Here is a 24,696-nt window from a genome sequence, read left to right as displayed (position 1 = left end):
GCAAGATGAAGAAGGGGTTGCGACTTGCGACAAAGCCATTTAAAGATTGATCAGAATTCTATCACTATCAGTGGGTTTTCCGACAAATGTGGCAGCTCATTGGTCGTAGTCGTAGATACGCCCGAAGATTACGCTATGGTTGTTTTAAGAGGTTGAGCGTAAATGGTTTGATTAGGTCAACGTATAGTGTGGACTCTACAATTGCTAGCATCAGATTACAAAAATCTATTGATCTTTGAAGTGGTTGAATTGGTTGACAGTACTAGTTCTTGATTACAAATGTTGAGGTGGACTCAGGGGAAGGTTTTGTCATCTTCACTCATAGGAAGACTAGAGTTAAGAGCTGAGGCAAATAATGGAGGAAGCGAGTGGAATTAACTGACCAAGCCATGATAACAACTTGAGGTAAAAATTTAGGATTCGTGTACCATTTCTCTGTTTATATTGTCCTCAACTATTTGGAAATTTTGAATTTTTCGTTGAGGACGTCTTATATTATTCAGAGACACCATTTATTGCAAGATTGAGTTGAGTCTCAATCAAAATGTTGAGGCATATAGTGACTTCAATTATCAGAAAAAAGGAAGGATTTAAAGATGATAAGACTCTTTGTAGGGACAAATATCCTATCATTCATGTTCTGTCACAAAACCAAGATTCTGCAGCTTACTTATACTCCTTCCCTCTCTTCTCCTTACCATTAACCAATTTATAGCTATCGTTATATATTATATTTGTAAGAGATATATACATTTGTGGAGAGGAATCAATACTCTTTCTATTTATTTGGAATTATTTGTTTTGGTCCAAAGATATGTGTCTGATCCACTTGTACTCTTCTATATTTTTAAACCAATCCATTACCACATACACTCCCTCCTTAGACAGACCTCTCTATCTTGTACTCTTCAGGAAAATTACATAGCTATCCTTCATTCCACTAGCTCTCTTCTGTTCATTACTCTTGGTGGTAAGGGTAGTTTGTGGTTTTCTTTGTTTGGAGAATATGGCTTCTCTGTTTGGTCACAATTATTAGAGGAAAAGAGAGGAAGAAGCTCTTTTGGTTGATCTTATTCTCTCGTCTAGTACGTTACGGCACGTCTTCTTCATGAGAAGGACCTGAAACAGTGTTCCATGGTGAATTTCTTGAGTGAGAAGAAACTGCCACCCTACTGTTCGTAATATGTCAGCAAAGAAGAAAGATCTTTTGACCTCAGCTATGAAGAGAACCAGTGAATGGTTTTTCATTCTCTTCTTAGATTAATTTGTTTCTCAATCCATTTTTCTTTCCGGCTCTCAGGAAGTAAGTCCTTCTTTTCTTTGTGATAAAACATAACAATTTACTCTTGTTTTTGCATCGTTTCAGGATTTCTTCTCAGGAAGTCTCTAGTGATATCACCGTTCATGTTGGAGAAGCTTCGTTTTCACTGCACAAGGTAGTTTCTAGATCTATATTTACCGGTCAATTTCTATGATGTAAACCCAATGACATGATCCCATTCTTGCGGATTCATTTTTCTCTCTCTCTAAATTTTGCAGTTTCCACTCTTGTCAAAATGTGGGTTTATCAAGAAACTTATGTCTGAATCAACCAAAGATTCAGATTCCACCGTTATCAAAATCCCGGATATCCCCGGAGGCTCCGAAGCATTTGAGCTAGCAGCTAAGTTCTGCTATGGCATTAACTTCGATATGAGTACAGAGAACATTGCGATGCTGAGATGTGCAGCAGAGTATCTAGAGATGACAGAGGAACACTCTGTGGAAAATCTCGTCGTAAGAGCTGAAGCTTACGTGAATGAAGTAGCTCTCAAGAGCTTATCGAGTTCAATCACAGTCTTGCATAAATCAGAGGAATTGTTGCCCATTGCTGAAAGAGTGAAACTTGTAAGCCGTTGCATTGATGCGATTGCATATTTGACCTGTCAAGAGAGCCTATTTTGCAGTCCTTCTTCAAGTAATAGCGGGAACAATGAGGTTGTGGTTCAGCAGCAGAGCAAGCAGCCTGTAGTTGATTGGTGGGCTGAAGACTTAACGGTTCTTAGGATTGATTCGTTTCAACGTGTACTGATCGCAATGATGGCTAGAGGGTTTAAGCAGTATGGACTTGGTCCAGTGCTTATGCTTTATGCTCAGAAATCTCTTCGAGGGTTGGTGAGTTTCCCACAAACACATACATTATATCATTTTGGTTTGGTTGAATCCCTTCATTTGTTGAATTTTCATAAATTAGTTACAAAGAAAGATTAATAAAAAGTTGTTTTTTTTCCTTTTATATGCAAATGCAGGAGATTTTCGGGAAAGGAATGAAGAAGATTGAACCAAAACAAGAACACGAGAAAAGAGTGATTCTTGAAACAATCGTAAGCCTTCTTCCTCGAGAGAAAAACGCAATGTCCGTTAGCTTTCTCTCGATGCTTCTACGTGCAGCGATATACCTTGAAACAACGGTTGCTTGTAGACTTGACTTGGAAAAGAGAATGGGATTACAATTAGGACAAGCAGTGCTCGACGATCTCTTGATTCCTTCTTATTCATTCACTGGAGATCACTCCTTGTTTGATACAGACACTGTTCAACGCATACTCATGAACTATCTCGAGTATGAAGTTGAAGGAGTCCGCTTAAGCAACAATGGTGTTGATCTTGCAGGTGATATGGAACGTGTTGGTAAATTGATGGAGAATTATATGGCTGAAATTGCTTCTGATAGAAATGTGAGCTTGCAGAAATTCATCGGTTTAGCTGAACTTATCCCTGAACAGTCTAGGGTTACTGAAGATGGCATGTATCGAGCCGTCGACATCTACCTTAAGGTAATGTTAAGTTAGTAAACAGTTACATTCATTTACACTATGTTGATCATATACTGGATCCGTTTTGATGACTATAAAAGCTGGTAAATGTTTGACATTTGCGTAAAGTGGTCCTGAAACTGATAGATACTTAGCATTTTCATATAATTGTGACAACTAATTTCCTGAAACTGATGAATACTTATCATTTGCAAAAATGATGGCAACCCATTTCCTGAAACATGTATATCTTGTGTTTATGGAAACTAATTGCCCCCTTTTTTCATAACTCAAGACTAAAGAGTTGTAACCTCACTTGAAATCTTGTGGTTAAAGAAATTTTGAAAATTTTGAGAGATCATTGGTGAACAACTATGTATTTTCTTGCAGGCCCACCCGAATATGAGTGATGTAGAGAGGAAGAAAGTGTGCAGCTTAATGGATTGCCAAAAACTATCGCGAGAAGCCTGCGCTCATGCAGCTCAGAATGATCGTCTCCCCGTTCAGACCATTGTTCAAGTCCTTTACTACGAACAACAACGTCTACGAGGAGAAGTCACTAAGGACGCAGATTCTCCAGCACCACCTCCACCAGCAGTTGCAGCAGCTGTTCTTCCTCCCAAACTCAGCTCCTACAACGACGAACTCTCAAAGCTTAAACGCGAAAATCAGGACTTGAAGCTCGAACTTCTCAAAATGAAAATGAAGCTTAAAGAGTTTGAGAAAGAGAGTGAGAAGAAATCATCATCATCAACCATCAGCACCAATCCAAATTCACCGATCTCAACTGCTTCCATGGATAAGCCTCCATTGCCAAGAAAGTCGTTCATAAACTCTGTTTCAAGAAAACTCGGAAAGCTAAACCCTTTTGGCATCACGCCATACAGTGGTAGAGGCAGAACCAAACCACCCAAAGATCGGAGACACTCTATTTCTTGAAAACCATATTAATATTATACACATAATAAGTATATGTTTACTTGTTCAACAAAAGAAAGTATATGTTTACTTTTTGTTGGGACTTCTAAGTTCTGAATCAAGGATTTATTTTTTCCCTACTTGGCAGCCTTCGATATTTTTGTGTGTGTTTATGATGTTTGTTTGTAGTATTTTGTACATAAAGCTGGTAATATTGTTTTCAAGAAAGTAAATCACAAAAATTCCAATAATATTACTATGTGAAGGTTAATGAACGATTCATAGATTCAGAGAACTTGGGATTCTAAAGCTGATGATGATGATCAAACAAGATCGTGGGGTCATGTATGAAGAAAATAAATGATAGATTATGAAGTATTTAAAATTTTGTTTTGGGAGATTAGAAAAGAAAAATATTATTTAAAAAATAAAAATCAGAAATAAAACAGGGGAAGTAGGTGATGCTTGAAGCCTGAAGGGAACATGCCAGCAGATAGTGCATGTTCTTGTCCCATAACTAATTCATCATTGGCCCCTTTTTATATAACTCCTCCTCCTCTATTATTATTATTTGTTATTCATAATAATTCATTTTTGCTTACCAATAAAACAAAAACAATTTCCTTTTTATGTGTGTTTTATAGATATATACTTCATATGATGAACTCGAGCTCGAAACTTAATTAATACTTATTTTCGAAAACAATTAAACATTGATACTGATTTTAATTACAAGAAACCTAAAACCAACTAGTAAAGGATAAAATTACTGATAAGCATTAAAATGAAAATAAAAAGGAAATCACCTGATAAGAGGCGTGATTATAAAACACTCTCATCAGCAAATAAAAATTAAACTACTAAATTTTTCTTTAAAAAGAGATGCAAATCTATTTCAGAAGATAGTTAAAATTAATATTACTTTAAATTATATGAGATCAGATAACATTCAAGGTCAATGCTTGAAGCCATGGCTGCTTCTGCTTCTGATGTTTCATCATTCTCTCTTGCCTCACTTGTTCTTCAAGGTTGTTGTTATTGTTGCTTGATCCTGTCGAGGACGAAGAGAAACTCCGGCGACCAGAATTTAGATTTCCGTTCATCATCTCCTGCGAAGAGTTCTTTTTCTTCTTCTTGTTCATCCTCATCGAATCATCACCATCATCACCGTAACACGACGGTCCAAGAGTTAACTCGATCTCACTCTCATCCATAATCTCTATATTATTATTAGCCGGCCGGTCAACTCTTCTGATGAACGTTCCTAGTCCTGAATTTACATTATCATTTCCTTTGGTAGTAGTCAATTTATTGATCTCCATGTTCTTCATCAATATCTTCTGGACTTGATATAACCTATGAAGTTCATATACCTGAAAATGTATTTTATAAACTATATATATATTAATCTTAAACATGTATATGTAATCTTATAATTGATTCAGAATCTTTACAAAGTTTAATTACCTGTTGCTTGAAAGTTTCTTCGTGTTTAAGCATAGCCATCTTCATGCACTGCTTATCGTACGGGTTAAGAAGCTTCTCCATGTTTTGATGAATTGTTTCCAAGAAATTAGGATTTTATTTCATTCAAGATATATATATCTGATCAAGTAGATTTGATATGACGGAACTTGGAGCTGCTTCCCTTTGTGATAATAAACCTGTGAAATTTGAAAAATGTGTTAGGGACCAGGGAAAAAATTGTTTGTCTGCTAGTACTCGATTTAGATTCTGCAAAAATTTTAGCCACGAATGCTATAAATCTGAGCACACATGCACAAAAAAATATCTTCCTATTTATCTTATTATACATAGAAAATAAAATAAAATTTTGTAAACATATAATTATCGTACTTTCAAGAAACCGATTTCGTGGTTCATGTTCTTTCCCTTATACGCATGTCAATCTTGTCTTTTCATTATTAAAGATTCTTTTACATTCTTATGAACTCTTTTTTTTTTTGTGGTTTTCACTGTAACAATTGATGTCAAGTTTGGTGGGAATAATAATAGAGAGAACTGTTCAATCAAAACAAAACCAAACCATATCTGAAAAACTCGCACCAAGTTATATATATTTTTGGTGAATAAATTTAAAATCCCGTATATATAGTACAAGCTGATATATGGAGAAATGGCCAAAAAAAAAAATCAAATTAAGAAGAGAACATAAGTAAGGATTATCATTACTGACCTGAATTATCGATTAGGTTTAGAAGCTGCTGATTATATGATGGAAGGAGATGATGACGAAAAACTTAAAAGAGTTTTTTCTTTTTCTTTCTTAAGAGAAGAGAATAATGAGAGCTTGAGAAGGAGATGATTAATTAAGAGCTTTAGAGAAGAGATATGGATTGGTGCGTCACATTCTTCCTAGTTATATATACTGCAGATAAATTATTTTTAAAACAAGTTCACTAATACAATGATTATAATAATATGGTTTAAGTAATCATTTGTTTTTAAACTATTAATTAAGTAAATCTCTTTCACATATCACAAACCCCAAAGTGATTGTTGCAAACTCATGCCAAAAAAAAAAAACACAACAACAGTGTTGTCTTTAGCCAATAGCCTTCAAAGGTTCTTCTGTGAGAAATATGCCATAAGGCACCTCTTCAGACAACTCCAGCAAAGCTTTTACTTACAAGATCCATATAATAATATCTTACATTTGTAATATATATGTAAGTACGTATATATGTCTACATAATCGTGTACATGGATACATGCTTGACAGATGAGACAATACTAGATTCAATTTCGGATCCATCACATAATTAAATTCATCCATATTATAAAAATAATAATATTCATGGCTTTGAGGGTTTATGCTTTCATGGATTTTATATTGTTGGTTGAAATTATATATATTGTATATCATGAATACCGAAACTTTTTTGGAATTTCTCGTAGAGCTTTAAAAATATATTTTTGTTAAGGTAAAATCCCCGAAAATGTGTGTGTATATTATACATTGTCAAATAAATGTGAATTTAGTGGTTGTTGGAGACTTTATATATAAATAATAAAATTGTACATAAAAATATGATTCGATAATAATTAAGATTAAGAAATAATAAAGGAGGGCGACGGGGAACATCTTATATCTTGCTGAGCTTGAATCACATGCAACCCAGACTAACAAATCAACAAAACCAGTTGTCTTAATTAATTAAATTTATATTTATACAAAGAAGTATGATTAGTAAAAGAAAAATGAGTAGATATTATAAAATAATAAGAACAGACTTTTGAAGAGAATAATTTGGTATTTAGGGAGGAGAGAGCGAATCAGAATCTGAGAATAGGTGGCATGTCAAGTATTGGAGAAAAGAGATCTTAGCCGTTGGATTTTGATTAAGGATGTCCTTTCGAACTGTTCAAAGGTCTTAAAACTGACCCAACAGGATCTGATCTCCACCGTATCTACAAGAAAGAACACACAAAAGTGACCAAATAATTCTTCTGTAAGTAATAATCACATTTCTTTTTTTAGTATTGTTTATTTTGGAAAAGTTTTTTCTGATTAAATGTTCCTGGACCGACTTCTTTTTCTTGTATAATAAAATTGTGTTATCTCGTTGAGTTTGCATGTTATGTCAAATTTAAATTAATAATACAAGACATGGCTTTAGAGTTGGCCGTGATTGTGCTTAAATTTATCATCTAACTAAAGTCAATTTCTTATGTTATGTGTAACGGGAACAATGTCAAATCCTTTACAACTCACGTATAACCATAATTATATATGTTACGATAAGGAATTATTTAAGAAACATAGCTATATATAAAGTAGCAAAAATGCTGTCAAAACAAAAATATTGTAGCAAAAATCTTACAAACTTGTTTTGATATAAGGGTTTTGTTGTATTTCTATTGGTTAGTCATTTTCAAAATAAAAATTAAATTATGATAAATATATGTTTTGATCGTGATCTCTTCGATCTCTTGATATTTTCATTTTTTTAAAAAATTTTAGTATGCAAAGTACGTAAAAAATAGATTAAAGCCTAGCCTACTGATTCTGTATCTCTATTTCAATTTGTCAACATAACCACTAACTCCATATATCAATATAATCGTCATTTACGTATGAATTAACATAAAAACATGTGACAACTAGCTACTCGTTATATTTCTAAAAAACAAAAAATAAAGAAAGAAACGTGCTTAGAAATGTGGATGAGAGAGAGGCACGCGTTGCCGGAGAGAAGAGCAGCAATGGCATGGAGCCGTGGGTCCGATCGATGAACGCCCGCGTTTGAGGAGTGCTCTCATTCTTCCTCGGAAATTGTTGTTTTCAACTTAATTATTTACTTTATTTGTGTTTCTGTGAGTGATCCACACACATTACATAATAGTACAACGCTGGTTCCGAGTTTTGAGAGAAAAGTGGATCAGTCCAAACATACATACATACATAAAAGAAAATGAAAGATCGAGAGTTGTGAAGAGTGTCGTCTTCGTAGGTTCTTGAAGCAAACGAGTCACTGACTTCTGCAGTAATATGTCTTGTGTCCCTCCCTCCTCCTACGCTATGATCACGCGCTTTTTTACTCTCTTTTTTAAAAAAAGTATTACTTGGTCTTTTTCAATTTAAAGCATATATACAGTATCAACTAATTAACGATACCATATTAATTTTGCGAGTTTGCGACTCTATGATGCTGTAGTCTATACGCATGGATATGTGTGTGAGTCACACATGCGTGTCTTTGTGTGCTTTAAATTATTTTATTTGTTGAAATTATATAAACACAGAAATGCATATGCGAAAATGTACATATTAATTTTTATTAATAATATCAAATGTTACCTAAATAGTAAATATTGAGCTATAATACATTTAAATGACGACTATACCATTATGTATTATATACTAGTACACATAGACTGCTCTCTCGATTGGGATTTGAGAAATTATAACTCAAGATTTTCAATTGCAATGGAACAGAAGAAAAAGAAAAAAAGAAAGATTAATTGTTCTTGGCATCTAATTAACTTTATTTTTCTTGGCATCTAACTACATCATATGTGTTTAATTCTAGGGAGTAGTACTTTATTAGAGAAGTGAAAATTTCGTTTTGTTGAGAAAATCAAGGATCACGGCCTTCTGAAATTCTGAACCTCGGGTTTCCCATTTCATAATCACGAGCTTGATTATTACTCCTGTACTACTAGTACTCCAGTATACTATAGAAAGTGTAAAAATATATGATTAAACAAAATGTCTTCTGCCAGTTACGTGTCACTAACACTAAGGTTAATTATGACCAATGGGTGAGAACATCTCGAGTTTATAAAAACGTCCCTTACTGACATAAAAGTTTCGACTTCGAGTTTTTTATAAAACAGTAAAAGCACTTTCTTTCACAGTTTCCATTCCCTCTTTTATTTTATTTAAATCCAGTTACATTATATGTTCTACATTTTTAAAAGAATTTGATCAACTACAGTATATAACTAACGCGTTTATGTTTGACTATTAAAAAAAACCTGCTATCTCATATATTTCATACGACTAAAAATCGGTATAGTTAATTTGATAATTTGTTAATAGTTAAGCGAATCTTTGTAGAAATTTTCACAATGTATAATTACAATACATTTTCGTGACCTAGTAAGTCCTATAAATTCTAATGGGATTGTTGCTATTTTTGTTCTGCACGAAGGTCACGTTTGAGAGTATCTTTATATCCTTCTTAAATTCCCCAAAGTGTCATGTTTCTTGTTGTTTTAGATTCCCTGAGATGGACCCATCAAAATACTGTAGTTTCTCTAACTCAATTTTTCGAAAAAGTATTTTTTTATGTCCATGGGCCTGATTACAAATCATGGGAAAGGCCTATAGACGTCAAATATCCAAAGTTGGCCCAAAACAGAATATCATAACCGGAGAAGTTGGAGACATATATATACAGAGTCAACGATTAAAAATTCAAATCACAAGTTACTGGAGGAGCAACTCGTCGGCCATCACCAAGGACGTGGCTCCAAGTTATATATATGAATCGGCCGAATTTGAAAACTTCTTCAAAAACATGTACAACTTTGAAAAATTCATATTATTATCAATGATAAAGTCCATTTCACCATTCCTATAAATAAAATTCTATAGTTTCTTCATTTCTCACAACTCAGACCATCTCTCGCCTAAAACACAACCACTACTTCTACCTTGTTCCGGAGAAATGGCGCGGTTCGGTCTGGTTCTAGTCGTGGCTCTCAGTCTCGCTATCTCTATGTTCCCTGACACAACCACCGCTCAGCTCAACACCAATTTCTACGGAAAGTCATGTCCGAATGTTGAACAGATCGTGAGAAAAGTCGTCCAAACAAAAGTCAAGCAGACCTTCGTCACCATTCCAGCTACCCTCCGTCTCTTCTTCCACGATTGCTTCGTCAATGTACTGCTCAAACCTTTCTTGATCTTTTCTCGTTTTTTGTATTTGAAACCTACCTATCATATGTACCTATGATGATTTCTTAACTATTTTGGTTTGTTTGTTGTATACATAGGGATGTGATGCTTCAGTCATGATTCAGTCAACGCCTACAAACAAAGCCGAGAAGGATCATCCAGACAATCAGTCATTGGCCGGAGATGGATTCGACGTTGTCATCAAAGCCAAGAAAGCTCTTGACGCGATCCCAAGTTGCAGAAACAAAGTTTCTTGTGCTGATATTCTTACTTTAGCCACCCGAGATGTTGTTGTCGCGGTACGTTATAGTTTTCATTTTCTTTCAATTCTATAATATGTTTTTTGGGATATTATAGCTCAAAATAAAAATAATTTTGCTATCTATTATACAACAAAGATTATTTAATGTTTTTTTTCTTTTTCTTTTCTTCCGGATGTATTTAGGCTGGAGGACCGTCGTACAAGGTGGAACTCGGAAGGTTTGATGGTTTGGTGTCAACTGCGGCTAGCGTTACTGGAAACTTACCAGGGCCAAATGACAAAGTTACTCAACTTAACAAGCTTTTTGCGAAGAACAAACTTACCCAAGAGGACATGATCGCTCTTTCAGGTAATATTAACAACTTACTAGACAATCTTTAGAAGTGAATACTCAAGTTTATTGTTTGTTTTTTTAATCTAATCTAAAAGCTATTTATTTATTTTTATTTTTTAAACAATGCAGCGGCTCACACACTTGGATTCGCCCATTGTGGCAAAGTGTTCAACAGAATCTACAACTTCAACCGTACTCACTCTGTTGACCCAACTCTAAACAAAGCCTACGCTAAAGAACTTCAATTGGCTTGTCCCAAGAAAGTTGACCCAAGAATCGCCATCAACATGGACCCAACCACTCCAAGAAAGTTCGACAACCTTTACTTCAAGAATCTGCAACAAGGCAAAGGACTCTTCACTTCCGACCAAGTTCTCTTCACCGATGCTCGCTCAAGACCAACCGTTAACGCTTGGGCCACGAACTCTGTTGCTTTCAACAAGGCGTTTGTCACTGCTATGACCAAACTCGGCCGCGTTGGAGTTAAGACTAGACGCAATGGTAACATCCGTCGCGACTGTGGCGCGTTTAACTAAGACGGAACACAGAAACATATAAACTGATTTTCCTTTTCTTTTTTTTTTTGGTTGGCTTTCGAGATTTGTGTTCTTTGACGAATTATGAATTATTATTTTTTTGTGTTTTGCTGTTTGTTTTTTGCTTCATGTCCTTTTGAAAAACATTAACAATTTTATACCGCTGTTTTATTTATCTTGGCTGTAATGCTATCTTATTAAAAAAAAAATCCAACCTAAGCATACAAATAAACATAAACCAAGACATATATATACACATAATCTAAAGAAGTTGAACACAAAATCTGTAATGGAAGAATCACATCTATCTAGTTATAGGGTTAGTAGCTTGTCTGGTTTGGCTAACCGGATCTTCTCGAGCTTCGCAGGCCAATCTTCCCCGAGTATTGACGGGTTTAACTCCATGGCTACTTGAAAATCTACTAGAGAAGATGCTGATAAACCAATAGTCGAAGAACATACTTCTCTTTGGCTACTAGACCTTGAAGCAGCAAATTCGAGACACGGTTTGATCAATCTCTTCAAGAAAACATCGAGGCCTGCGTTTAACAAGTTAGAAACCCCAACCGAAACCTCTAAACCTTCCTGCATCAACCCCAAGCCATCTTCGAGTTTCTTCTTTAAAGAAACAGAATCAGGAAGCTCGCCAGAGGAGTAACAAGTGCCAATACGATGTTGTTTCTTTATCACATCCCTAAAATTAGAACCAAAAGGAGCTTCAATAGGTTGACTTCTCCAAGAGCGAATCAACTGGTCAACTTCTTCACCATCTTCCATAGAGCATTGTTGCCTACCGCTAGAAGAAACAACCTCAGTAATTTGACTCTTCCCTTTGCTAACAACATTACCATCTTTAAGCCTCCGCTGAGTCCTTCCTTTGCGAGGCGATTTAGGAAGGTCTTTGCACAAAGATTGGAAAGCAAGACCCGTCTCAAGAACCCCATTAAGTTGCTTCTTCTTCGCTACACCATTCTTTATCAAGGGAGGCGTCTTGGATAAACATACATTCTTGAGAATCCCTCTCAGCAAAGCGTTGTGTAGACATAAATTCTCCCTCTTCAGCGTCGCAACGATTAGCTTATCGAAATCAGGTTTGCTGATCTTCAAGCTCAAGAATTTTGACAAGAGACAAAGGTAGGTCTCAGTTTTGGCCCGACCAATCTTCTTCTCGATCTGAGATTTTAACTCCGAAATGTCTGTTCTAACGACATGATGCTGACTCGTTGGCATTTGGGTCCCTCGAATTTCCCCTGAAAAAGACCCAATTTTTAAAAAGAATTGCTGAATCTGGATCCGTATAAGTCAATTCATACGAGAGAATGAGGTCAACCCATGTAGCAGCGAGCGAATACACACAAAGTAAGTTGTGGAATTGAGATCCGAATTACGAAACCCAGATTGTGAAATCGTCGGAACAAGTAACTTTTTCAACTTCATTGAACTGATTCATGTAAGTGTAATCTCCTTAGCGAAACACACAAATGAACACTGAATAGTAACCTACCCAGCATAATTAAAAAAAAAATATAAATCCCAGTTTTCGATTCCCGAGAGAAACTGCAACAACAGAATTTCATAATTTCTTTCTCAGTCATGAATAGTGAAACTCGAATTCTTTCTACAGATTACCAGATTCGGAAAACATTCACAAAAACCCCAAAAATGAAACAGCCAAAATTTTGAACTAACCTTCAGGAGAGGAAGAAGAAGTCCAGAGACGAAAACAATTGAACAGAGCTTGAGTTGGAACAGTAATGAACTCGATTTCAATCGCGACTTTGGAGTGGAAAAAACAAGAGAGGGATTTTGGGAAAATTTAGACCGAATAGATCGCATATTCTAATTTTCTTTTGGTTTTTTTTAGAAGCTTCTGCTGTGAGAGAGAGAGTCAACGTTTAGTCAACTTGGCACGTGCAAAAACAATATACACAGCTGGAGAGTTTGCTAACTGACCAATCATCTTACTTTATTTGCAAAAGTAAAATTTTGAAGTCAGCACATTCAGACACAACGGGTCGGGTCGGGTTAGATTTCCCATACACTTTTAATATAATGCTAAGATCAGTAATTCGGTAATTCCATTCAACTGCACTGACCCTTAATTTAGATAAGATAAAGCACCATTATCCAAATTTAAGCTCTATTATATGAGATCAGTAACCCTATTAATTGGTGCCCAAGCCGAGGCAAACACAACACTATGTCCCTTCCACGTAAGCACTAAACGTTCCACGTCATCATCTTCGTCAACATCTCTCTTCATTCCCCAACCAGTAGCGTGTTCCTCCAGCATCGTTTTGGCTTCAGTAGCCACTGCCTCGCCGAGCCCAACTCCAGCAAACTTAGCTTCCCTCATCCGCTCGAACCACCGGCTCTTCAGCTCCAATCTCTCCACTCTCTCAGCACCTTCCTTGGCTATCACGTTATCTATCTTCCAACTTACATCCGCCTCGTACCACTGTCTTTGCTCGCTGCCACATGTCAGAAACACGTCGGCGGTGTCGTAAGGAATCCACATGTAGTTGTAGAGAGACCGTAACCTGAACGTTTGAGCACACATTTACTCGTATGCATATCACTTTTACAATTCGTCAAGTTTTCCATCATAATAAGGTCAAACGTTCTTTTAAGTTTTAATTATACAACAACACAAGTTATACACAAGCAAAATAAAAATATAAACCTGGAGATGAGACTAGTTGAGGTGAAATCCGCGTCTTCGTCGATTAGGGTTACTATCGTTGGGTTTAGGTCTCGAAGCTCTTTCAAGAAAACTGTTCGGGGAGGATTCGAAATCGAAGTTAAGGTTTGGTCGGGGATGTAATGAAGCATCATGTGGCAGTTGACAACGAGAGCTTCGTTAAAGACGAAAGGGTCGTTTCGTAGTTGCTCGACAAGGGAGGAGAGACCGTCGGAGTAAGAAGAAGAGATGATTCTAAACTCCATTGCTATGTTACGTGTGGTCGCGAAGTTTACTAGCTTCGAACCGAGCTCTTCGTAGGAGACTCCGAGCAATGGAGGCGGATAAGATTCGTCGTCGGAAACGATGACGGTGAGTTTGAGAAGCGGAGGGAGTTGTTTGTGGAGTTTGTTTGCCATGGCATCTATAAGAGTAGGGACTTGCATGCAGTGAGTCAAACTTAAGTCAACGATGTGAACGGACGAGTAACCTTTGACAGCGTCGAGGATTGCGGCGTTCGCGGCTATGAATCCGAAACGGTGCCACGGCGTTAGGTCTACGAACTCGGCTAGCTCGATGACGGAGAAGCGGTGAAGCGTTTTCCGGGAGACAGAAGGAGCAGGAGCAGCGACTGAAAGACAAGCGAAGGCGGGGCTTTTAGAAGCGGCGCGTGAAATCAACGCGCGAAGGAAGGAGGAAACGAGTCTCTGAGTAGAGTCTCCTTCTGGTGAGGCGAGGTTGTTAAGGACCCAAATGATCTGTTGAGCCAACGTGACGTCGTTCGATTCGATGGCGTTTGCGCAGTGGAGGAGAAGCTGCTCCATGCAGTTGGCATCGCCGCATAAAGATTTGGAAGAAGAGAAACCGGGCCAAAGGGGTCGGGTGGTCGGGTTTAGAATCCGGGTCGTGTTCATAGTTGGATGATAGCTAGAGGGATATGGAACAGAAAGAACGTAAGAGAAAGAAGATGAAGGCAAAAACAAAGGATGAGAATATTATTAAATGCAAAATCACAGTCTTTAAAAAAAGAGCAAAAGAAAACGAAGAAAGAGGATGAAAGAGTGTTGAAGGCAAGAAGGAAGAAAGAGACGAGACAACATTGAGTTGTACCTCATCAGTATGAAACGCACCGTTTGGGCCTCAAAAACGAGACAAGACCATAGGTGTACAGCTTTTTTGCTCTCTGGTCATGTGCTTTCGTTTTCGTTTCTCTGGGTCTTAATTCATATAGGCGTTAGCATATGTCTGATATAGCTAAATCTAGGTTATAGTAGTCTGCTGCATTAATGGTGGTACGTATCTCTATGTATACGGACAAATTTTCTATCACTCGTTACTTGTGGTCTTTCCCTCCAAGTTATCGTACGTTCCAAATATATGTACATTATGTTACTTTACAATGGTTTGGATAATTATTGGACAGAAAAAACTAAATTATGTTTTTCAACTTTTCTAACAGGTGGCGACCTCAGTACTTAATTAACATTGTTTTGTCATTAAGTTTACACATTAGAGTTGTGATGGAGATATTTACTACGCCTAATTTGCACAAAATATATTTGCATGTACGAGACAAAGTTAGTGAGGAATTATCACCATTCAAGAATATATTATTAGGTGGGCACATCAAATCCCATGTTGGGGAGGATTCTTTTAGCCTTGAGATAACAGGGACTAGATGACATTTTAGGATGTGGTGTCGTTTCATTAACCGATGTTGAATTAGACACCACGACAAATACAACATTGTCGACCATAAGAGTTTGTTATGTCATCTTGATCAGCTATAAAATTCGTTGTCCCACTAAACATATTATAAACGGATTTTGATATATCATTGATGTTGAATAATATATAATGGTTTACCTCAGTTGTCTTCCCCTTCCGTTGTAATATTCCCTTTTTGTTTTATATTCTAGTTTTATCGGTACCTATTGTATTAGTATATTTCCTTTTTTTTTTGGTTAAATATTAATATATTACCTTGTATGTTTGTTTTGGAACAAAATCTTCACATTGAAGATCCTTAAGATGAATCTTATAACGGTATGTCCGGACCCAATTATTTTTTTTGAAATTTAATAACTTAACTTTTTAAAAAATGAAACACACGTTATTAACAACATATGGCATACTATGACATACGGAAAAGAAGAAAATAAATAGTATTGTCATCCGATGCGCTATATACAAGTTCAGTTACTTCATTGAAAACTTCTTCTTGATAAGCTCGTGTTTATATACTCTGTCAAAGTTGAAGATTGTCTTTTACATAAGAACACATTTAGAACACAAGGAATGAGTACACAAAACATTAATTTAATGTTTAGGCGTACTTATACTAACTTAGTATATAACTTGTTATTTTAGATTATTATGATATAGCTGTTATGACTCTTTGTACATTCTTAGCACTACAAAAATATAACTTCGTATCATTTATTTTGAATATTTTTATTAATTATAATTGATGTATAATACTTTTACATCACTTAATTAAATGATTTTAAAATTTTGATGCAAATAATTCTCATCATTTAATTAATAATTGATACAATTATATATAATATGTGTACCGATTGTAGTAAATCATGTTAATTTGTGTCAAACATAAATATTGATGATAGTTTTCAAAAATATATTTTGTATAAGTGATGTTACTGCGATTAATATAGCGGTGTTTTTTAACAAGTAGAGATGATTAGAATGGGACATATGGTTTACTTAATTATTTTCTGCTTTCGCAACTGTACACTACTATGAGCTGTTGGGTTTGACGTACAGCTTAATGGGCTATATGATGATAAATGATACATTATTGGGCCCAGAAAGCATTGGGTTTCTAATGGGCTAACCAGTGCAAATTCAATTAAGAATTGGACGAAGTTACCCGCCAGAGCGGATCGACATGGGCACATTTATATATCGTTTGTTACACTACTATTAGGAAAAATATCATGCGCTGTGTGCTTTATATTACTTATTTACACTTACGTGTGTATGTAAGCTAACTTATATATGTCTGTCGGGAGATTAGTCAAAGTTGTCAATTCCTCGTAGGACCAAAGATGCCAAAGTCTGGATATATAAGTTCCGGCGATGCGGGAAACAGTCACGTGAACTTCACGTGTTCAAAAATCGAAACAATGTCCGGTCCTTATCTGAAATCTAAGTTGGTCCCCAAGTCCTCAGATTCTTTACGCCCTCTCACTCATCCTTTTTCATTTACAATATTACCCTATACATCCACAGAACACTCTCGATCCCCTTTACAATTTTATTTGTGTGCAACGTCGTCGTTTTGATATACGAGTCACAAGTGCGTGCATAATACTTTGTTTGATCATTCCGGAACCTATTAAACCTAATACTACTAGAGATGCCTATACTTGCCACTATGAAATAGAATTTAAATCACGACAAAACTCAGAGGAAAGAAAAATATCATTAAACCAACACTATGAAGTCAATGGAATTTATAAACCTTAAAAACGTATAATAGTTTACTTTGAATTAGATCCGACATGTGTGGAAGGAATCAATAAACAATAGAGTAGATTTAAATATTTCTTAATCAGAAAAAAAAACTACATGTAGTGGATCGGATGACGTATTAATGAAACCAAATTTGTACTGTGGATTAGGAGATGGAAAAAGATACGACCAATAAAATTGTCGAAGGGGCATATGTCTCTTGGACTCTCCCACGACGAAGGATCGTTTATTAATTTGTGCCCGTTCATTAGTGGCAAAACCAACACTAGTGACTTGGCTTCTCCTTTTTGCCTTATAAAAATCATCGTACGTCATCTTATCAAATCTTCCAACGATTCAAAGTTTCCTAAGAAATCATAGAAACAAAGAGCGAAACCAAATCATTCCTCTCTATCTGCTTAAGCAAACACTTATTTTTCCCGTTCTGATGATTTGTGAGATTGATTGAAATTACTTTTTTCCTTTGGAATAATAATGTATAGGGATAAGAAAATGTCCATTTGATTAATGATAAGTTGATAAGCATTTTGACAGAACACATTTTCCCATGTATGATGGCTGATGCAAATATGGATAAAGCTAAAAATAAGATATGAGTAAGTTAGCAAGTGGGCTCAGAGACGTAAGAAGGGCCTACCAGGGTCCAATTACAGCTACGGCTTTTTACATCCAGCACGAGTCATCATCCTTCCTTCCTTCTATCCGTTAACAATTATTGACTTCAATTTGTATATCTACTACACACATTATATGAGTTTTTTTCTTCTTTTTTAAATATCGTAATCTCGAAATCTTGAGGCAAGTCGTCGATGATATCATCTTTGGATTCGGGTCAGGTAAAACTGGAAGAAAAATAAAAAAAACCTTTTTAGCTTTTCGTTAACGTAAGTATTTTATTTAAACCATATGTTTATCTGATTTAATTAAAATATGTATGATACAATTTAGGGATTTGATAAATTAAGTAATATTAAAATAAAAGACGCCGAAACAGTCATGTCACACTATATATTACAAATCCTTTACACAAGGGATATTGTCTTCTTTTTTTTTTGGTAAACCGCAAAGGGATATGGTTTAAATTTTTTTTTTTTGTTGGATAGATTAGATGTGGAACCGAATAAGGGTAGAAACGGACGAAGCAGATTAAAAGAAGGAGGATGACGTGGGATCCATCCATGACGTTCCCAAGATCGGTGGAGATAAACATCGCTCGTATCAGGGAAGTTATTTATTTTATCAGCATATCATAAAATTCCAAATAGTATAATATCAACCGAAAAAAAAAAGATGAAATAAATGAAATAGGATTAGCAAAACCAATCGAGTCCTCCTTAGCTTGCTGAAATAAAATATATTTTATTGAAAAATGCTATTTTGATAATTTATATCCGAATTTTGTCATTTTATAACTGATTAATTGGATAGTGAAGTCAATAAACTTTGATGAGGACAAAAAAAATAAACGTAAATCAATTTTTTTTAAAAAAAAAAGAAAAAAAGAAGAAGAAAGCTGACGAGGACCACTGGCTTATGTTTGCAATTGGATGGATGGTTGGCAGAAGAATAATTGTATGTCCAAAGTCATAAATATCCTTTTAATGATAAATAGTAGTAGCAGTAGTTGTATAAAAACATTATCATAAAACGCCAAATAAAGGGCCGAGCTATAACTTATATAACTTGCGTTTTCTCCCCCCAAGCACATACAAAAGAACCTGAGAATTAACACCTAATGAGAAACAACACTGTAAAAATAAAAAAAAAGCATCAGTACGAAGACAATCTAAGACTCGAGAGTGCATGTGTGATTGCAACAATTATGGATTAATTTTGTGACTGTGTTGAACGTTATCAGAGAACATATCTAAAGATAAAAACGTCTTATGTCCCATGTAACAATGTTTGACTATTTGATAAAAAAATAGCCTCGTCCGATTAGGGTTGGAGGGTCGATCCAAAATCATGGGATTGGTTAATTAGAATAATAAATAGACGTTTCCAAAAGGGTTGAATTGAATATGTTGAAAAGAGAGAAGAGAGTGTGGTCGTTTAGGGTCGTTCCATTGGGCGAGAAATGGCTCTTTGGGTCGTCCAAAAGCCGCCTCCAAAACGATAAGGGGACTCTCTCTCCTCTTGTGTCTGTCATGTGTTGCCTCCTCCTCCCTCCTCTTCTATCCAACCATTTTGGTCCAACCACATGCTTAGATATTCTATATCCACTTTATTGTCATACACACATACATTTAACTATACTATTATTTATGGGTACGGTCCAACTATATCACTTGTTTTTTTGTTTGTTTAATGTGTTAGGATCCCCCCCCCCCCCCCCCCACATTCTACTGGCTGGGAAATACCTTTGGAAATTTTGTTACATTCGTATGTTTTTCCATTTTTATTTTTTTGTAGTTTTGAAACGTTGAGTTTCCAACGAAAATAACAAACATATCTAAGCCAGTACTTCATTTACTACCAAAAACTGAGTGTATTGGAACTGCAGAATAGATCGTAGCTTCTTCAGTAAGAAAAGTTTACAATGTAAGAACACATTGCTCTAAGAGAACTGAGAGATATATTAAGGAGAATTGAACAATCGAGAAATGATCAAATATGTTGCACTCAATAAAAGTTTGACATTTGGGTTAATAACTCTAAACCGAGAGAACAAAACAGACGTGGTTAATTAGCCGGTCTAATGTGTTTTTTTATCCACGGGGAAAAACAAGAAAAAAGGAGTAGAAAATGTGTAAAATTACATTTTAAACCCTAACAACTAATAATAATCAGTGAAAAAACCGACGCCGTTTTGCGTTTAAACAAAAAGGTTAAGCAACTTGCTCGTTTCAACTCCTCCTCCGTTTCCGTTTCCGTACACATCACCCTTGTCACAAAACGACGCCGTGGTCGTCGTCGTAACAGAGTCCTCTGAGTTCATCGACGGTGTTAGCGATCTCCGCCGTGTAGAAGAAGAAGGCGTTGATTTAGGGATCAGAGATAGATCGAGCTCCGAAGATGGTTGTTGTTCTGACGTTGTTACCCGCTTACGTTTCGTCGGAGGAGAAGAAGAATCCATGGTAGATCTAGATCTAGAGCTCGAGAACCGAGAATGATGGTAGATGTTACGATCGGTTGAGTCATTCTGCTGGAGATTTAACATTTCGGTGCAGATCTCAGATGCTTCTTCAGATGTAGGAGATGGAAACCCAGCGAACCCGCCGCCGTGAGCGAGAAGCTCCGGGATCGGTCTCAAAGAACCGCCGCGAAGCACCGATTCAACCGCCGCTTGGCAAATATTCCAGTTTCCAGTCCATAACATTCCGATCGCTCCGTTTACTGGATTCACAGTTCTGCCACAAGCTTCGTATAGCAAAGACTGAAACAACGCTGCAGCAGAAGAAGAAAAAGATGAGAAAACGAAGGACGAAATTAAAAACAAAACCGGTTTAGTGTGAGAATATAATTACCAGGACGTTGAGATTCCGGTACGGCGGAGATAAAAGACATGAGACCAGCACGGCCGAAGAATTTAGCGACGAAGACGGTGGCGTGGCCTTGAGCATCGGCGCTTTCAATCCATTGGATACATGGTCGGAGGATACAGTTCTCGCTGCAACCTTTCCGGAGAACTCGGCAACCGTTGCAGCTCATTTTTTTTTGTGTGCAGATTCTCAAATTTTAAATATGTTAATTGAATTAAAAGCTTATCTTATGTTTCTCCTGAATGTTGCTGAGGTCTGGGAGAAGAAGAAGAAGAAGATTTATGATTTTAGCTTTGGGAGCAAGAAAGTGATCTTTGCACAGAATGAAATCGAGAGAGAGGTTAAAAATGTTTCTGAAGATAGAGAAGACCACATATATATATATACACACATTTATACGGTTCATATTTAAATCCAAATGGTTTTGTTTAATAATTTTAACTGGTATAATAAAACAAGTAAAAGACATAGGAAAAAAAAAAAGGAAGCGTATTGGTGCGTGAGGCTCGCCGCCGTAGAAGAACCTTAATTACACCAATGATATATATATATTTTTAAAAATAATAAATATAAATGACTGCAATTTTATTTATTCGTGAAGAAAATAAATAATAATTGTAAGTGTATAAATTTATATTGTTTTGGTTGAGGGGTAACGTTTTGTGAAGTGACAAAAGGGGAGAGAGTGGTAAAGATTCCAAGATGATGGGTGCGAGCGAGCGGCTCCGTGTTTCCGCGAAAAGTTATGTCTTCTCTCTACCGTTAATTTTTTTCAACCACAAATAAATAAATAATTTTTAAAAAAAAAACTTTTGATAATTATAATCTCAAGTTTTATTTTTTTAAGAAAAAGAAGAAGATGCGTCGACATTATCCACATCTTGTAATTGATGACAACTGTGAAGTAAATACTGTGAGCTTCCTAATTTACGGGTCATTTTCTCAATAGATTCCTAGTCCTTTAATCATATATCAACTTTATTTTCTAACAGATTAAGGTGATTATGGATAGTAATCGATTGATTTTTTTTTGCTAAAAGGATATGAATAATTGCTTCCATATTTAGTTACTGATTCAAAAATCTCTATCTTTTTCCATGGAATATTGCTAATCATAAACAAAACCCACTTTTGATATGAAATCTTACAAAGCCACATGCAATGTAATACAAGAGGGATATAGAGTTAATTATGTGTATATTGCTCTCCTAATTCCCACTTATGACCTAGTTTGATTTTAATTCATTCCCTCTACAATAAATCGTGTATATATACATAGCCCTATATATAATTAAGAAGATTACAAGATCTAAAAAGGACAAAACAATAGGATAAAAGTATGATAATTTAGGGGAGTATAACCTCTAATGTCGACGACCCCTGAAAGATAGAAAAAAAGAAAATAAGAGAGATTGACCCTATAACATCGTTAAGCGACCTACCTACAATAATGAACAAATTTTTAATATTTAAAATTGGAGTATAAGTCTTGTTCTTCTTCTTTTGTCACTCTCCAACACACAGCTAAAGCGAGTGAGGCTTTTCGCATGCAAAATGACGTCATGGGTGACGCAATCAGCGTTTTCTTTTTCCCACGTACTGTACTACATAGATTTATTCGGATAATAAAACCAAATCCGTTGAAACATTGGCAAATCTATTATTATTCCCAGAAGTTAGGCCCATTTAATGTCTTCATTGCTTTACAAAGGCCTTTAACTTAAATTGGGCGGAAACTTCTTTTTCTAAATGGACCGAACAGGTTTATATTACATGTTTTCCTAATTAATGGAATATATATACAATATGGATGACGACGATGTGGGACTCCAATTTATGTAACGAATATTACAAGATTTTCCTAATTAATTTCTATCGGTCTTGCATATATGGGCTTTTTGGTTGGTCTCTCGGTCTTTGCATATATAGGCTTTTTGGTTGGTTTAATATGCGATGGGTCGGTATTTCAAATCAACCCATTCCATTTTTACACGTTGTGAAATTGTTCATAAAGCTGGTCGATATCCAAATATTGCATCAAATTAATCAGTTTCTTAAACATCTAGTAATGACGGTGTAGACCATAAAAATCATAAACAGTGTTTCTGCAAAATACAAAAAAACATATACCTCACAAAAATCCATGTTATAATATATTAATTGATCTCAATTAGAATACAAAATCCTATCAACCGGAACGTTTCAAAACAGTATTTTTAAATGAAGTATATATGTAAAACAATGCATACGTTTACCACCTGAAATTTCCACATATCAGTTAAGGTAAACTTGTAAACCGTACTCAGATACATGCATTCGAATGAATTTTATTCTCCAAGAAAATTGCTTATATTGATTTATTTAAATATATATACATTGGTATACGTGTTTCGGACCAGGTTATTGAATATAATGGGTATACATGTTATATATATTAGGCTGCTTGACCCCTAAAATAAGGAAGAAATGAGATTAAAAACAAAAATATTTTGGAGAAGTAAGTGAGGTCATAAAGTCCAATACATCAGCAGACAATTTATGTCTTTTAGCAAATGAAACATTTACATACATACGTAGCGTGATGTACAATTTTGGCATTTTCACTTATTTTATTACAAACCCTAGAGGTTTACAAACTAATCACGCCCAATTTGATTATGATTATTTCTATTTGGTAATTTCTTAATCAGTTTTCAACTCTTTTTTTTTTTCTTTTGTCGACAGTTTTCAACTCTTTTATGTGGACAACAAAGCAAGAGTTTAATTAAACTCATGAATATTCTAAAAGTAATGTTCGAGGCTGCACGACACACAGTTTTTTCATATCAAATATATATTGTATGTTTCATTGTTTTTAACAATATTTTTTTGTTAACTATATATAAAGCAATATGCGTCAATCATTTTTAATCAATCATGTTGTAGCTTAAAGATATCCATTTTTTAATATTATTTCGCAATACCTCATAATATATATATTTGTTCTCTAAGATAATCTCTCTTATTGTTATTGACGTCAAAAAAGAAAGAAGAAGATAATCTCTTACTATACAATCCAGCATCTTCTTCTCGTATCGTATTATCCTTTCTCTGTTCATTTGCAAATCGTGAGAGCATAAACCAATATAAAATGCCAAAATGACAAGAATTTAAGTAAAACGTCCTTAATACAATAATGGACAACTTTCAAAGATAAACCAGAATAAAATAAATGACAATGTGTTTACGATATTTGATCAAATATATTTTCTTCAATTATGAGAACAAAATATTTTTTTCAAAATTGTATGGTTGTTAATTATAACAAAAAAAAAATATAAGTTTAACTTAAATATATGCATATGAATATTAAAGAATTGATTGGAGGTAAGGAACTGAGAGGAGCTAGTTTAGAGAAGGAACTAGCTAGAGAGATACGAATCCAAACCCAAAGAATATGAAAAAGCTGAGAGAATATTGTGGAAAAGAAAGCAAAGCCGTCTGGTCACGTTCCTTATATTATGATTAGCGCAGAAAGATGATTATTCCACTATAAGGTAAAAAAAGAAAGAAGAAGAAGATTGCTAAGCACCTTCGCATTTCTCTCTTAATCATTATTATTATATGTCTTAATTAAACAAATCCCAGAAAGATTATCGTCTTTATTCTAATCGGGTCCATGTCCAGAACCAATCGACGGCCTTAGTTTCAGGAGAAATTTGCAGGACCACCCACTCTTGTGTTTTGCCCACGTCTCAGATTCTTCAACCTATCGTCTATCTCTTTTT

At 35.4% G+C, this 24,696-nt stretch overlaps 6 protein-coding genes across 10 annotated transcripts; 2 read left to right on the top strand and 4 right to left on the bottom strand.

Annotated features, from left to right (window-relative positions):
* The first annotated feature begins 18 nt into the window (after window positions 1–18).
* LOC17874807 (BTB/POZ domain-containing protein SR1IP1) lies at window positions 19–3,853 on the top strand. Of its 2 annotated transcripts, none has more exons than XM_023787026.1 (5): window positions 19–405; window positions 1,367–1,436; window positions 1,540–2,154; window positions 2,289–2,816; window positions 3,186–3,853. In XM_023787026.1, exons 3-5 carry the CDS (start codon window positions 1,579–1,581, stop codon window positions 3,732–3,734), a joined length of 1,653 nt encoding a protein of 550 aa, XP_023642794.1. In that variant the 5' UTR covers window positions 19–405; window positions 1,367–1,436; window positions 1,540–1,578; the 3' UTR covers window positions 3,735–3,853. The 2 variants fall into 2 exon arrangements, with proteins under 2 accessions (XP_023642794.1, XP_006280202.1); XM_006280140.2 differs by lacking the exon at window positions 19–405 and adding an exon at window positions 729–1,239.
* A 633-nt stretch (window positions 3,854–4,486) lies between these two features.
* On the bottom strand, window positions 4,487–6,027 carry LOC17875454. The gene is made up of 3 exons (XM_006281144.2): window positions 5,911–6,027; window positions 5,181–5,377; window positions 4,487–5,086 (listed from the first exon to the last, which is right to left on the bottom strand). The coding sequence occupies exons 2-3, from the start codon at window positions 5,259–5,261 to the stop codon at window positions 4,652–4,654; spliced, it is 516 nt and encodes a 171-aa protein (XP_006281206.1). The 5' UTR covers window positions 5,262–5,377; window positions 5,911–6,027; the 3' UTR covers window positions 4,487–4,651.
* A 3,846-nt stretch (window positions 6,028–9,873) lies between these two features.
* Window positions 9,874–11,430, top strand: LOC17877123 (peroxidase 73). The gene is made up of 4 exons (XM_006279459.2): window positions 9,874–10,126; window positions 10,239–10,439; window positions 10,586–10,751; window positions 10,866–11,430. The coding sequence occupies exons 1-4, from the start codon at window positions 9,911–9,913 to the stop codon at window positions 11,270–11,272; spliced, it is 990 nt and encodes a 329-aa protein (XP_006279521.1). The 5' UTR covers window positions 9,874–9,910; the 3' UTR covers window positions 11,273–11,430.
* LOC17875748 lies at window positions 11,407–13,073 on the bottom strand. Of its 4 annotated transcripts, none has more exons than XM_023777715.1 (3): window positions 12,962–13,073; window positions 12,603–12,829; window positions 11,407–12,522 (listed from the first exon to the last, which is right to left on the bottom strand). In XM_023777715.1, the coding sequence occupies exons 2-3, from the start codon at window positions 12,604–12,606 to the stop codon at window positions 11,585–11,587; spliced, it is 942 nt and encodes a 313-aa protein (XP_023633483.1). In that variant the 5' UTR covers window positions 12,607–12,829; window positions 12,962–13,073; the 3' UTR covers window positions 11,407–11,584. The 4 variants fall into 4 exon arrangements, with proteins under 4 accessions (XP_023633483.1, XP_023633484.1, XP_023633485.1 ...); XM_023777716.1 differs by having other exon boundaries at window positions 12,603–12,772; XM_023777717.1 differs by having other exon boundaries at window positions 12,603–12,713.
* A 201-nt stretch (window positions 13,074–13,274) lies between these two features.
* LOC17876114 (scarecrow-like protein 32) lies at window positions 13,275–14,992 on the bottom strand. Its single transcript, XM_006279466.2, has 2 exons — window positions 13,956–14,992; window positions 13,275–13,812 (listed from the first exon to the last, which is right to left on the bottom strand). Exons 1-2 carry the CDS (start codon window positions 14,864–14,866, stop codon window positions 13,416–13,418), a joined length of 1,308 nt encoding a protein of 435 aa, XP_006279528.1. The 5' UTR covers window positions 14,867–14,992; the 3' UTR covers window positions 13,275–13,415.
* A 5,033-nt stretch (window positions 14,993–20,025) lies between these two features.
* On the bottom strand, window positions 20,026–21,357 carry LOC17876777 (LOB domain-containing protein 37). The gene is made up of 2 exons (XM_006281371.2): window positions 20,915–21,357; window positions 20,026–20,834 (listed from the first exon to the last, which is right to left on the bottom strand). The coding sequence occupies exons 1-2, from the start codon at window positions 21,096–21,098 to the stop codon at window positions 20,263–20,265; spliced, it is 756 nt and encodes a 251-aa protein (XP_006281433.1). The 5' UTR covers window positions 21,099–21,357; the 3' UTR covers window positions 20,026–20,262.
* Between the last annotated feature and the right edge of the window lie 3,339 nt (window positions 21,358–24,696).

Source organism: Capsella rubella, unplaced genomic scaffold (assembly GCF_000375325.1).
Source record: "Capsella rubella cultivar Monte Gargano unplaced genomic scaffold, Caprub1_0 scaffold_8, whole genome shotgun sequence".
Taxonomy (NCBI): Eukaryota; Viridiplantae; Streptophyta; class Magnoliopsida; order Brassicales; family Brassicaceae; genus Capsella; species Capsella rubella.
This window is presented reverse-complemented; position numbering and strand designations above follow the sequence as displayed.